Below are 14,917 nucleotides of genomic sequence, written 5' to 3' on the forward strand. Positions count from 1 at the left end.
CCGCCGCCGCCATTTTGTGCGTGTGTGTGGCGCCCCTGGCAGCGCCCCCTCCCGGCCTCGGCCCTCCGAGATGGCGCGGCAGGTGCTCGGCAGGGCTCTAGTCACCGCGAAATGGCTCTCGGAGGCCGTGCGGGCCGGGAGGGTGGGGACGAGCCTGCGGGTACTGGATGCTTCTTGGTACCCGCCACAGGAGCGAAATGCCCGGCAGGAGTTCAAGGAGAGGCACATCCCCGGGGCGTCCTTCTTTGACATCGAGGAATGTCGGGACCAGTCCTCCCCTTATGACTTCATGCTGCCCAGCGAGTCCCACTTTGCCGACTACGTGGGGCGTCTGGGGGTCAGCAACGACACCCACGTGGTGGTGTACGATGGGGACGAGCTGGGCACCTTCTATGCCCCCCGCGCCTGGTGGATGTTCCGGGCCTTTGGTCACAAGGAGGTCTCTGTGCTGAACGGTGGCTTCAAGAACTGGGTGAAGGAGGGTCACCCTGTCACAGCGGAGGTCAGTCAGCCCACCCCGGCTGTCTTTAAGGCAAAGCTGAACACAGCCCTGCTGAAGACCTTTGAGGAGATGATGCTGAACGTGGGGTCCCTGCGGTTCCAGGTGGTGGATTCCCGCCCCGAAGGCCGGTTCCGGGGGACTGAGCTGGACCAAGGTAACGGAGGTGGTGGGAACAGCACCTGCCCCCAGCCTGAGAGTGTCGATACTAGTCCCAGTGTAACAACTCCTCCCAGCCAGCAAATAGATTTTACTAATGCACAGGCATGCCTCAGCCTAACTTGTTGCTTTACCGTAAGGGATCCACAGTTGAGCGTTTGGATGCCAGTGCCCTCATAGAATGCTTTTTTTGTAGTTGGTTGTAAAGCTGCAGGAGTGAAGATCAGAAAAGGTCTGCAGTCAGTTGGCTCCAGGATCCCACATCCCACACCCTGCAGAAGTTAATCAGCCAGAATGCAAACACGGGAGGTGAGAGCTCCCAGAAGTTTGTTCAGGGGTTCTATCTAACACTAACAGACATGCACAAACTATCAGTATTCATACAGGCACCTCTCACTGTAATGAATGCACCAGCAAAAGCCCAAGTTTTAGGCAATGCAGTAACCCAAGGGATGTTTTTCTTCTTGCTCTGGTTCCCAGCAAATAGGGAACTTGCTTGAGCTGATCTTTGTCCTTTTGCTCTCTGCCTTTAAATCTAACAAGCTTAAGTAAGAAAAGCTCCAAACCCATCCCGAATGTGTATGGACTATCAGCCTCTCACTTCTGGATGCCCCCAAGTAACAGAACGAAACATTTTGTTACTTCAGTCAAACACTGGACACACAAGCAACAGGGGTGGGAGAAGTCCTATGCAATGCGGGCAGCTGGTACAGCAATATCTTGTTTGTGGAATGAAATTCAAGTTGGTTGTTAAAGGAGGCCCTTACTGTGTATTTTAAGCCTTGGTATATCCCAGAATAACCTGTCCTCCAAAAGGGAATCACAGAAATGGTTTTAAAAGAAATACAGAGTTTCAAAATCAACGCACAGAAAAGCTAAGCAACAGTTGTTGGTTCTGAGTCGATCTCCACACTGCAGGAGAGGGTGTGTGGCAGGCTTCTGCGGTCCCAAGGCAGTGCTGCGTTACTGCCTTGCAGGTTGATTGTCATTTTGTTCTGGCTATTTTCTTACGTGTGTGCTGCTGCACAGCCATTGAGTGTGACACCATGTCCTGAAATAAATTCCTGTGTCCAAACCTCAGGGGCACTTGGCTGTAAATGACTCTGTACACATGGTTTGCATAAGTGTCTACAGTGACCCCCTCCATGACAATGTGGAAGGTGAGAGAGGCACTGGGAGTGACAGAGACTTGCAGGGAGAGAGGGAGAGTTAGGCTTACCGCTCATACTGTTTCTTTACCATCAATGCGAAGGTTGAATTTAACCTCAAGATGTGAATAAAACACTCCTCACTAGAAACAGGTGGATTTTGCATTCTCTTTCCCAAAGTGGGAGTTGTCACCAGGTGACAAATACTGCAGCCCCTGACAGCATCTTGAAAACAGATTTTTCCTTTGAAATGAGTCAGCATGGAACGGTTTATTGGTCCAGTTTTGCTTCCCACAGCAGATCCAACAGGATAAGCACTCCAGCTGCAGCTGCTTGTTCCAGAGAAGCTTGACAGCCTTCTGAATCAGACTAGCCAGTAGCAGTGCTACAGCTAACAGTGGGTAAAAGGCAGTGCTTACACCTAAAAGAGCAATTTGAAATCAATGCTGATTAATTACAGGGGTCATCCAATCAGGGAGGAGAAATGTTGCATGCAATTTAGAGAAGAAGAATGGTCTTGAGGTGATTTCAGTTTAATTATTGTCTCAGCTCTTGACTTCCTAATTAAGTCAATTAATCTCTCCAGTTCCATGAACTCCATCTCTAGACGAGGCTAATTTCAGCTGACTCTTTTGCCTCTTTAGTTTTTCAGTTCATTGTGGTAAGAATTAGTTGTCCCTATTTTATTTTTACACAGCAGCTACCTTGGTGGGATTTAGACCTCTGTAGTGTTTAAGATAAGCTGTAATATGTTGCTAATTTTTAGTTGCTGGGAGAGGTTTACCCAGGTTGCCAGGGTGAAGAAAAATGGATGGTGTTTCTATAAGCCAGATCTCATAGGTCTTAAATGCAGGTATTGCTTTGCATAAAAAAGCTTGGATGTTCATGCATGGTGTGCAGCATAAGCCCACCAGATGTGCAGCCCTGACCTATGCACTGGGTGGTTAAAGGTGTCCCTGCACAGTGCTGCGTTTCTGGAGGAACTAGTGACTCAGGCCTACTCACTAGCTGTGATTCAGCACTGGCCCAACGACATTCTGCAAGGGCCTGCTTAATCAGGCGCTGTAGGGTGCAGGTCTATGGAACCAGCCTGAACTGAGACAATCCCAAGCAATCCAGGGGCAGGTGATAAAAATAATTACATGATGGTTAATAGTGCTGGCCCTGAGTATCCTTGTCTCCCTTACACATACACAACTCTTAAGGTTTTGCCCATTTTGCCAGCTCTCAGTCCTCTCTGCCCCAAACATAAAGCTTTTGCTCATATTGAATGTTCAGCGGCAGTGGGAGTGAGAATGAAATGTTACTGCTTCTTCCCTCTCTTCTCCAAGTGGAGTCTGCAGCTGGGAGTGGACTGGCTCTACTTTGACCATGAAGTAATACTCAAGGCACAACATGAAGAGTGAGAGACTTTATCAAAGTCTGTTTCAACCCACAGGAACCTGGAATCCAAAGCTGACTGTTCATGTGACGAGGTTGACAAACATCAGCTGCCAGAATTAGCACCATGGCTCTGCTGGTTCTTACAGTTGACTCTTCTGGCTGTATACACACACAGTATTTTGACATTGGTGGCAAAGGCCTGTTGATCTGACTGCGAGGACTCTCAGAGAGCTGGCCAGGACCAAGCTTAAAGTGTTCCTTCCAGTGAATTCATGGTAGGTTAGGTGAGATCACTAATGGTCCCTTCCAAGGCGTACAGTTTGAATGGAGGAGAAAGATAAAAAAGAAGGCAACAGAGGAGGCATTTGGAAAGGAACAGCTATCTGCAGCCAGCCAACCCCAAGACCATGGGGAGTTAAATGTGGACAAAGCACATCTTTCATCTTTTTGATGTTAAGAAATTCCATCTGGAGCTTTCATCACAAAGGGGCTAGAGAGAAGGGGCTGTAGTCTTAGCTAGATAAATAGCCAGCAAAAAATATATATTTAATCAGAGAATCTTAACAGATGTGGAAAAGGGGATTAAGCAGTAAAGAAGATAACATATTATAGGTTACAAATTGTGAGGGAGGATTGCCAGAAGCCACGCTGAGTGAGACTTGGCAAAGGGAATTAAAACAAATAACAAAAACTGCTGGAGCAAAGTGAATAAAAAGAGAACAAGGAAAGAAAGGGTAAATAGGGTTGCTATGCAGTTAGCAGGGGTTCCAGATGAAAGATTATTTGTGTACGGCCTCAGAATTATACTGAGTCTGTGCTACTGTTGTTTTTAATATCTCCTGAGAATAAATCTGCAGAGTAGGGGGAAGGGGTAGCAAGAAGAAGGGGAAAAAAGCGGAAATGAACATTTCTAAAGAGGGTGTATAACCAAAAGATATTCAAGTGCTCAAATCTGTGAGGCAGACAATCTCCATCCCAAATATGTGTCAAAAATCAGTCACGTGACACTGCAACTACATGAGGCAAGAATTTAATAAATTTAATCAGAGCATGGTTCTGTAGGACAGAAACACTGCCAAAGTTTGTATTTAGGATAGGAGATACAGGACAACCTAGGCAACTGTTGATCTATTGTCATAAGGTGGATAAACTGCAAGGCTTTCAAAAAACTCTTCAAGAATAATTATTTTAAATGAAGGCAAAATCAAATAAAATACTTTGGTAAACTTGCACTGCAGCTAAGGGCTCTATTTCCTTGCCAACAGAATTGATTTGCCAGATAAGAGAAATAGGAATATGCATGCCTGGAAGTTACGTCTGATCTTTCCTTCCAGCCATTGGAAGCACCTGAAAGGTAGACTTGTTCCGTTTGGACTTCATTAATACTTTGGACATAATATTAGAGGGACAATTATTAGTTCAATGTGAGAAGAGGGCAAATAGCACAAGTACTGTTAAATTCCAAAAAAACTGACTGAAAGGAAAATAAGGGCGATAAGAATAGCTTGTGATGAAAGCAGATCTGTGGGGCTGGAAGTTGCCAGCATGGTGCCATCATTATGCTTCTTTGCTTTACCTCATATTTTTCTGAATCATTGAGACACTGAAAATAGAGAGTTGCTACTGAAATGTGCTTCTGACACAGCCTTCGGAAGGTTTAAATGATCACATGGGGAGTGTTCTGTGAGGTACCACCTGCAGTGATAGAAGTGACAGGAAGTATAACGCTACAGAGAGCAAGGTTGGATGCTTAGTAGCCTGAAACACTTAATTGCTTGTGTGTCTCTTACAAGCTGAAGACCCACATTTGAAAGCAATAGAAGAGGATAAGACTTGGATGAATTAGTTGGGTGCAAGAACCTCAGATGTGATTTGGCCTTGATAATAGCAATTATTAACCTCCTGTCCACCAATTGAGATGCTAGGAAATGCCATTTCCTTATCCAGAAGCCTGGTGGTCACCTAGAACTGTTTCTAAAGTGGTCAAGCTAGTGGAAAGTGTATCTAAGAAGCTCTTATTTGGTTTAGGCTAAGGGCATAAGGCTGTTGGGAGTGCTGAGTGCTCACCATCAATATGTTGGAGCGATAGCAGAACAGGAGAAAAACTTTCAGCCGCAGGGCAATGTTAGCTCAAGGATAAATGGTGTATGGACTGACTGTGACAGACTTAACGTAGGTAAGGAGTATTCCTCTTCACATGAGCAAGGAGGTGCCTCAGCGGGAAGTTTCATGGCAAGAATCCAACCCAGTTCTGAGATGTATGCTTTTATGAGAGGGACCCCATAAAGTGATCACTGTAGTTGCTGGGAGCCAGTCTCTCTAATCCTAGATTCTAAGGTGGCTGCATGCTCTGTGTCATATGAGACAGGAGCAGATGTTCAGATCCCAACTGTGTCCAGCCTTGCCTTCCAGTCCTGTAGTTTCTCTGCTCTTGTCCTAACAGAGGGAGAGCTGATAAAAATTCCTCAACCACTCAAGAGCACTTCTTTGGCAGTCCAAGGGATTGTGGTTGTGCAATGTCAGCTCTTTCTTTCAGCTGAACACCCACATACATGAGTAAATGCAGTTTGTACAGAATTCCCTGTCTTTCGCTCGTAGAGTGCAAACATGGTCTCTGACTCCAACAGACAGAATCTCTGGCACAAGAAAGCGTCCCTGAAGATCAAAGTCAAAAATGCTCTAAAATGAGACTGTTCTTTTCAGATCTGCCGAGATCCTAACTGAAGGGTTGTTTAAGGTGGTGGGTGTATGTCACGGCAGTCTCCAATAAGAGAGGGGTACAGACCTACCTATTTTAAGATGTGTGAACAGTCTAGGAAAATGATCATGACCATGGGGCCTGGGACACCTAAGACCTGAATCGGTGGCCCAGCAAGCTTCTTTGAGCAAGAGCTGGTCCTTCTAGTTCAGCCCCCAGGACTTCTTGATCTCAGTGCACTTCCCAGTGCCCTAGGATGGTGTGAGAGCGTTGTTCTGCAGCTCACAGACGTGTCTGTATTGGGGTGATAACCAGTACTGCGGCAGAGCCTTGCAGAAATCCCTTGCCAAATGGCAGGGTCAGGACCATTCACTCTGTGGGAAAGCGGTAGCCTAACAGAGACATGTAATTCTTCAGTAAGAAGCTCTGCAGTCTGCGAACTACAAACAAGGTTTTCTCACACTCTTTTTTGTATTATATTTCCCCTCTGTCATACAGACACTATGTTAATGAGCATGAGTTTTGCAGTTCTCTGTACTGAAGTGATGAACTGTTGTTTTATGGAACTGGAGAAAATGTGGTGAAAGCATCAGTCCAAAACACTGTCTTTTTTTTTTTAAAAAAAATGTTAGTTCCTCCAGAAGTCAGCAGTTTTTCTCCTGACTTCTCCCTGTAACACTAAACACTTCTGAAGGATGCATGAGTTGTCTAGTAGACAACAGTGCCAGATTTCTAAGTTGCTCAGGGAGGATGAATCAAGAGACAAAGAGGGTCCATCTGGAACAGGAGGAGATCTTGTGAAGCTGACTCAGGGCAGCTTTGGTTGTCTTTAGGCTCTCACTCTTTGTCCAGCAGAGCAAAAATTCCCTCCTCAATACCCCACCAAAACCCTGGTTTCCCCTTATGGGATATCTCATCATGTCATGACATCACTCTGCATGAGTGATGAAACTGCCACATCATTATGATGTGTAATGTCAATCTCTAGCTAGGTATACTTTAATCATTTGACTGTGACAAAGGTTCCTTGCTCCAGTTTCTCCCATCTCCTGAGATCAGTTACCCTGATGACTTAGGCAAGTGGAAAGCTGTCAGTGAAACAGATCACTGTTTATGTGACTTTCCTAGGACTGTCTCATTACAAGTTCAAACCTAGCAAGGAGCCATTCCTTGAAATGTATTTTCTACGTAATATATAATTTTTGCTGCTCCAATAAGGCTTGATCCAAAGCCTCTCAAAGTCAGTGGAAGAGCTTCCATTGGGTTTAATAGACTTTGATTAAGCCTATAGTGACAGAGTTTGAATGTCAAGGGCATGATGAAAATCTTATCCATCATATTTTTATACCTGCTTCTCTCTGGAGACATTGTTCTTGAGATGCAACTTTCAACTTGCCTGAAGTGCAAGTTATCTCAGTAGGAAGATAGAACCCATGCTGATTTCATCTGTGGAGTGGATAAAAAGTGATACAGAATCTAAATTCTCAATTCTCTGACCCCATTGCCCTGGGAGAGCTGCCTCAGCAGTAATGTGGCTGACTTTAAGGTTGCTTTACTTTTCTGGAATACGATTTTAAGGTGAAACAGATATAAACTATGAACAGATAATTACTTTGACAAATTCCACATACAAGCTGCACTTCCTGCTTCTGAAAGCTGTGTCACTACACACTGCTGACATGCCTGGGGAAGGTCAAAAATACACTGCTGCATTTCTCTTTACACAGATCCCCTTAATGCCTTTGTTAGGATCTTTTCTGTGGTGGTTCTTTGGTTCTTGCCACATCTAGGGTTTCTTCACATTCCTACCTCTCATTGCTTTCAGGGGAAAAATAGTTTGCTAAATATTCTGGAAGTTTTGACCAGCAAAGTTGAATAATCTTTGTCCTCTTCTTTCTAGCCCAATACTGCTTTGCATCTTCATCATCACCTGAAACAAATGAGTATCTTGGATACAATGGGAGTATCTGCAGTGATGTCTCTAATTTAGTCTCTTATAGGTGTCTTTCATCACCTGCATTAATGTCTCCTTGCTCATGTTTCCTTTTCTTGTTCACTCTTGCAGGGCTGGAATCTGGTCACATCCCTGGCGCTGTGAATATACCCTTCCGCTCATTCCTAACAGAAACTGGCCATGAGAAGAGTATTGAGGAGATCCAACAAATATTCTGTGAGAATAAAGTGGATCTCTCAAAGCCACTGACGGCCACGTGCCGTAAAGGTGTCACGGCATGTCACATTGCCTTGGCAGCCTACCTGTGTGGGAAGCGTGATGTGGCTGTTTATGATGGTTCCTGGTCAGAGTGGTTCCACCGTGCCCCACCTCACTACAAGGTCTCTGAGTTGAAGCGCAACAAGGCCTAGAGGGAGAATTGTTCTTTGGGCAATGAGATCTAGCAACTGTCTCCAGCCCAGGGTACGGGGAAGGGAAGAAGGTGGAAATAAAGAAAAAACATGCTGATTTATATTTTAAGAATTTTTCTAAGAATGATCAGTAGACTCCTATTGATCTTTCAGTTTCTAACAATGAATAAAATCTACTTCTAAGGTGATGCATCTGTGAATATTTCTAATTCTTCTCTGTTACCTGTGACCTGCTTCTGCTGGGTGGGAAAAGCAGCTTTACAACATGAGACCACAGCTCATAGATAGAGGGAGGGTTGTTCATTAGCAACCATCTCCGCTCTTCAGCCTTCGTCCCACCTCCATACCTGGACTTCAGCAGGACCTGCCTGCTTGTATGAATCACTGTGGCACCACATCAGGGATCATGGACCAGGTGAGAGAATTAGTTATGGAAGAGGCTTTGCCTCTTGTTAAATCATGGATCTTTTATCTTTTTTAAATAAAAAAAAAGAGGTAAGATCCAATTTCATGTTGACACCCGTGAGACTTCTCAGGTCTGGAAAGTCACTGAAATCTCATAATTCGGAGGCCTGGCCAGAAGTGGAAGGCATATGAGACCATTTTTGACCACGTCTGGTGGCCGGTGAGAATGGCATACCAATTCCTACACCTGTCTGAGGAGGTTATTTTTCTGCCTGGGAAAGGCAGCTCCCTCTTTCCTCCATGGCTGCATGTCAGGAAAATCAGAGTGTTAGGCTATGCTAAACACACTTCTTTGGTGTTTTTTTTCAGAAAGAAAGATCAAGTTTATTCATTTTTAGCTCTTTGATCAAGATATGTCCTTTCTGGTATGTCATCTGTTGTCCCTCACAGAGTTGGCTTAGAAAAGACATAGTTTTGTGTCTGTTATCCAGGAGGATGGTCAAATGGCCTTGAAGTCCTTCTTGGCATCAAGATGTAGGAGTCTCAGAGTGGTGCTTTGACTTTGGACCTTCCGGTTCAGAAGTAAAATGAACAATAAGCAATAACAATAACACCATATACAGCAACAAATTAGAAAGCAGGAACAGTTGCAGGCTTCAGCGTCATTTTGTCTCGAAGGAACTGGGGAGATGAAAGTTATCAGTGAAGGGAATTTAGGGAATGAGCACATTGCCTCATTACACAGAAATTCTGCTTCGTTGGAAGAAATGGGAGAGGAGGAATATCTACAACAGACTGGAAAGCTCTTTCCACTGAATGTAGTAATAATAAGAGACAGACATGTTTTTGTTTTAAGTAGGAGGTGGGAGTTAACACAGGAGTTCATTTAGCAACACAGATTCCTGCACTTTGATCATGTGTAAATGTTTGGCTCTTCTTTAAAAAGAATGAAGAGTGATATGGAAAAGCAGCAGATCATGCCCTGTGAGCCAGGACTAGCTTCCTCTCTTCATCTCTTGTGGCCCTGTTCTTTTTGTGGGAGAGGTTATGTCTCTTAATACATTTGCAGAGCACACAACACTGTCTCCAGGAATCTGACTGATACAGTAACTTCAGCTTCAGGATCACAGTATTGTACCAGACATGCTGCTGCAGAGTACTGGCGCTGTGTAAAACACAAGCTTCTGGTTCAAGTCAGCCCTGGGGAGTTCACTTTGAAGCAATAGGCTTCCTGCCCCATTGGCTGGTGTCTTCCAGTAACTAGCCTCAAGAGCCAGAAGTAAGCATATATGTCATGTCATGAGCTAATTTGACAAGTGCAAACATACATCCCATTTGTACTGCTGCTAGTGCCAGCAAGGCTCGCAATTAACACATTCACCACTGTGGGCCATGGCTTCAGTTGTAACCTGTCACAGGTTTCTCACGGGCTAAGCCTGTAGGGTCCCACTGGGATGAGGAACACAGACCATCAGCAGGACACGACTGAGGGTTACACAGAATTCCCTCTGCAGGAAAGACGAGATTCCTCCTAGTGCAGGAGGCAGTTTGCAAAGGCTGGGTGTTGTATCAATCACACCAGCAGGACTAGCAAAGCAATACAGGGGATAGTCTGGGTTGGGATCAGGGAAGAAACTCTGTCTCCAGCCTGTCTCTCTACCTTTGCACAGCCAGCATTGCACAGGCATTTTATGTTTATCACCTCCTGTCTCCATTTTATCTGGCCTTACACCAAAGGAAGGAACTGTTGTAATTGTACAGCACACGACAGGTCTGACATCTCTAGGTGCTTCAGAATACAAAATGTTATTTTCACTGAGTTTTCTTCCATTTTGGCTTGTGTCTGCACCATTGCTTGTGAAAACTCTTGCAGCTCAGTATTCTCCAGAGGCACTGGTTGGCCATGTCCTACGCAGGCTGTCCCATGTGAGCTGTTAATGTGAAATCCTGCAGGACTTTGTGCTTTTTCAATATGAGAGGATCATGAGTTGTAGGACCAACCATGCGTGCAGTCAGGGACAGCTCTATCTTGATCTGGGGAGGCGTATAATAGATCTGTGTGAGATTAATCTATGTCATCTAAAGATGAGCAGGGTCACTGTTCCCTTCCTTCCCATCTCTGAGCCTGACACAGCCTTTGTTTCTCTCCCAAGGGGTTGCTAGAGGTTCCAATTTCCCCTACACCTGACATGGCAGAAGGTGACTGTGCTGACCAACAATACTTCAGGTAAGCAAGATGGCAGAGAAGCTGTCCCTCCTTCAGAGCTTACTTTGCAGTAAAGCTTGTGAGGCCATCTGTCATTCCCTCCCTCCCTTCATGCCATCCAGATTTGCATGTACCTCTGTGGGTGAAAACTAATTGGACAGGGCTCTTGTGCCATGGGCTGATGGGTTAAAATTCCCCCACCCCGAGCGTGTCTTCCTCTACTGGGGGACTTATCTCACTACCTCCCTGCACAGGCACAGTAAGCTACTGATGTGCTGTAAACTCATCAGCAAATACCAATGAGCCACAGAGACATGTTCACAGGAGTGAGAGTGATGATGGGTTGGAGGGGCTTGTACATGTAAGGAAACACAGACCAGACCTATGTGTGCGTGTTTGACCACAAGATTTTTGCTTCCATAGTTCTGTACGTGTTCATCTCTCAAGAGTGTTTAAGACTTCTCAGGAACCTTCACCCGGTTCAGGAGGAAGATTGGTATAATGCTGCTAGGTTGTTGGTTTTTTCTCTTTTCTTTCCCTCTTTGAGACCTTTAATGTTTCTTTTGTTGTCTGACAATGACACCATGACATGTCCGGTTGTTTCCAGCTCCATTTACGGTACTACCTGTCATCAAGATACTATCAAATTCATTGTGTTTTTGTCTTTAAGTGGAAGCTGAAGAAGGGAAAAAGCATCATCCAGAAGGTTTATGTCTCAGCAAACAGAGAACATCCCAGAGGAGCTCCAACAGAGCCTCCTGGAAGATCTTGGAGGTCCCAGTGGTTCAGGGGACAGCAAAGAATTCCACATCTATTAAATCCCAGGCATATCCTTCCCCAAAGTGTGTTCAGACTAAAAAACAGAACAAACAGAGTCTCCAGGCCAGAAGACCCCACACACAGAGTCTTCACTCAAGAGGACTTGAAAAGGAAAGAGAAGATACTTCTGCCACCAAAGACTCAATAGTGGGGCATGAGCCAAGAGGGAGGAACAGCAGCTACTCCCTGTTTGCAATATCCAGGCAGAGGGAGGCAGAAGACACCAAATCCATCTCAAATGCCAAAGAACAAGTAACAGGCCAGCACCAGACACTGAGGTCTGGAGGGCCTGGATCTTCCCGGAAGACCATCAAAGCCAGCTACAAAAAAGCCAAGGAGAGTTGCAGCAGATTTAGTGCCAAAGAGTCCTTAGCATCATTAGGGACAGATACAAAAGCAGAATGGAAGCTCCTTCTGGAGAAGAGAAACAGCTTGATGCATGCTAACAGGAAATGCAAATTTGCTACTGCAGATGAACTTACTGGCGATGAACAGGTATTGGAGGAAGCTGTTTCATGTATCCTTTGTGGCAAATTGAAGACTGTTTATATGGTGTAACAGGGGCCTGAGTGGGTGGGATATTAGCAGTATATCAGCAGTTTCTAGAAGACATGTAGAGGGATGGATTTGGGCTTCTCATTACAGGGTAGTGAGACATTCCATAGACAGCCTTTCCCATGTCTTTTTTAATTTTGTTTTTCCATCCCCTTTTCATTTATAAGGTTCCTGTAGCCAGGCAGAATCCCAGCTCAGCAAGGCAAAAAAATGTGGTACCAGGACCCAGTCCAGGGCCCAACATCATCATGCTTTTCTAATTCCCCCTCTTTTTACCAGTCCTAGTCATCCAACGCAATTACAGTGCCTACAGAAGCCTCTGAGGGAGAGAGACTCAAGGACAGACCCAGGTCTCAGGGATTAGTCATAGCTCAAAGACCTATGCAGAGGTGGAAATGACAGGAGTTTGCTGCAGTTAGGGAACGTGGACTGACAGTAGTTCCTTGTTGTTTGTGTTTTCAGGAACAGCGAGCTCTGTGCAAGGTAGCATTAATCATGAGAAAAGACTCAGTGACTGTAATGAAGTGCTAAAAAACTCCTTGAACTCTGCATCTTTTGATGATAACAATGGGGTGGATTTTAACCTGAGATCAAATATCTTCCAAGGTGAGGAGACACACATACTTATGCCTGACCTTCAAAGCTGGCTCTGTCTACACTTTGCCTGGGCTCAGAACAACCACACTGCTTTGGGTAGAGATTTGACTGTAGGTGACCCTCACTTCCCCCTTCTATCCACAGTCACTACTTTTCCAGGCTGTGGTGCTTGAGGAAATGAAAGCTAGAGCCTCCCTTTCTATCTATTCTATCCCTTTCTTTTCTTTCACTCTTTTTTTTCCCAAGGTGTGAAAAGTGAATGTGTACCATGACCCCCTCTCCTCCATGTTCAGAGCTGTCCAAAGGGGCACTATTTGCAATACAATGTCCCTTGTCATGCCCAATCCCAGGTTACCTCCAGTTCTGATACTGACATTATTTCTGTTCAAGACCTTTAGAGTTGTGGAGCTCTGAAATATCTTCCCCAAACCTCTGTTTCTAAGATTCCCAGGGATCCTTCCACCTAAACAAATCTTGGGAAATAAGCATTCATCCCATTCTTGTTACCATCATATCCAAGACACTCTGAAATAATTGTCTCTGATTCCAGTTTCTCGGGTACCAGCATGAAACAGATTCCTTTTCCTTATACAGAACGTTTCATGAGAGGACCTTGCTGGGTATATAAGACTGCATTGTCCTGGGTTTATGCAGTCACACAGAGAGGAAGGACATATTTCCCCAGGGAGCTCAAAATCATTATTATCAAGAAAAGGGTGCAATAAAAAGGGAGGTGAAGAGGAAAGGATAAGATTAAAATAAAGGCCCCTCAAATGTCTAAAAGTCAAGAGGGGATAAAAGGAGAAGTCACAGCTGGGAACTATTTGTTAAGTATGGTGGCAGAAAAGGAGCTCAAGAAGGCCTGGAGTGGTAAGATGGTGCTTTTTGTAGAGCTGTGCTTCTGAATAGGAAGTTACATGAATGAGGGGATTTGACAGGAGATAAGTGGGCACTTGACTGAAAAATGGGCACTGGGATACAAATAAAGATGATACCTTGTAGCACTCTCTGTGTGTGCCTCATACTTGAGGATGAAAGCTTATAAATTGGCAAACACAAGCTCACTCCTGCATAATGATGAAGCTATTATTCAGCACCTAGCCACACACTTCGTCAAAACTATTACAGTCAACACATGCTTTTTCTTGTGCCCTTGAAACTGCTGGTGTTCCTCCCCTGCTCGATTCCAGGACTGCAGTAGGGTGATTTCTGTGTACAGTTCCTTATTTACTGTTCCTTGCAGGTGGCCCACTGGAATGCCGAAGCTTGATGAAAGATTCCTACACCCCTGATATAATTCAGAAGGCAATCAGGGATCCCAAGAATTGGCATGGAAGGAGGACTGATGAGCTAGGTATGGCTTCTGCCAGGAAAAGTACACTGCTGAATTCCTGAGATGGGTGCTGCTTCTGCCAAGGACAGTGGATGGGTTTGGACAAAGGTGTGGAGGAACTAGAAATTGGCATTTTCATGAGAGGAGCTCTACAGCTAGAAAAATCCTTGAGGGATAATAGCATTAGAAGGGAGGCTGTAACTGAACTATGATTTGCCTTCTTTACAGGGAAATGGCATCAGAAAAATGCCATAAATCTTAACCTGCAGAAAGCATTGGAGGACAAATACAGAAAGAAGAAGGACAAGACTTAGAAGATAAACATTGAGGGTTGGAGTACATTCAGCGAGAGATCTTCTTCCTCAGTCATCTAATAAACATCCATATAAAGCATGAACCCATTGCTTGCTAGTTGTAAACAGCAGATTTGTTGCTGGTGCTCTCTGGCCCCTCTCAATTAGGGTGTCTTTGGGACGAGCAACGCAAGATAAATCTGAATGTGAATACCAAAAAAATCACTTTGTGGTCACTGGTAAGGTGGGCCTGATTAGTATGTGAGACATGTACCCTTGCAGAGGGATGTGGTGGTGAAAGGAGGCCATATAGAAATTCATCTGCTCGACATAGAAGGTGGAGTAGATCCTGTGAGTGGTCTAAGAGGGTGTTGGTGAGGGTCGCATGTGCATGTGTATGTGTGTGTGCGTGTGCATGCGTGTGCAAACTCATGTTTGCCAGAAGATTCATACTTCGA

The 14,917-nt window shown here is 44.9% G+C and overlaps 2 protein-coding genes across 2 annotated transcripts; both read left to right on the plus strand.

Annotated features, from left to right (window-relative positions):
* Nucleotides 1-9: 9 nt before the first annotated feature.
* LOC141944541 (thiosulfate sulfurtransferase) lies at nt 10-8,439 on the plus strand. The gene is made up of 2 exons (XM_074871248.1): nt 10-656; nt 7,953-8,439. The coding sequence occupies exons 1-2, from the start codon at nt 71-73 to the stop codon at nt 8,249-8,251; spliced, it is 885 nt and encodes a 294-aa protein (XP_074727349.1). The 5' UTR covers nt 10-70; the 3' UTR covers nt 8,252-8,439.
* Nucleotides 8,274-14,563, plus strand: CIMIP4 (ciliary microtubule inner protein 4). The gene is given in 7 exon segments (XM_074870252.1): nt 8,274-8,303; nt 8,540-8,666; nt 11,533-12,176; nt 12,699-12,729; nt 12,732-12,842; nt 14,077-14,187; nt 14,395-14,563. Coding segments are annotated over 7 exon segments (1,140 nt in total). The 3' UTR covers nt 14,481-14,563.
* The last annotated feature ends 354 nt before the right edge of the window (nt 14,564-14,917 follow it).

Source organism: Strix uralensis, chromosome 5 (assembly GCF_047716275.1).
Source record: "Strix uralensis isolate ZFMK-TIS-50842 chromosome 5, bStrUra1, whole genome shotgun sequence".
Classification (NCBI taxonomy): Eukaryota; Metazoa; Chordata; class Aves; order Strigiformes; family Strigidae; genus Strix; species Strix uralensis.

Coding starts and splice junctions, on each gene's coding strand:
- LOC141944541 (XM_074871248.1), top strand. CDS start 71: ATGGCGCGGCAGGTGCTCGGCAGGGCTCTAGTCACCGCGAAATGGCTC. Junction 657..7,952: donor GGGGACTGAGCTGGACCAAG/GTAACGGAGGTG, acceptor TCACTCTTGCAG/GGCTGGAATCTGGTCACATC.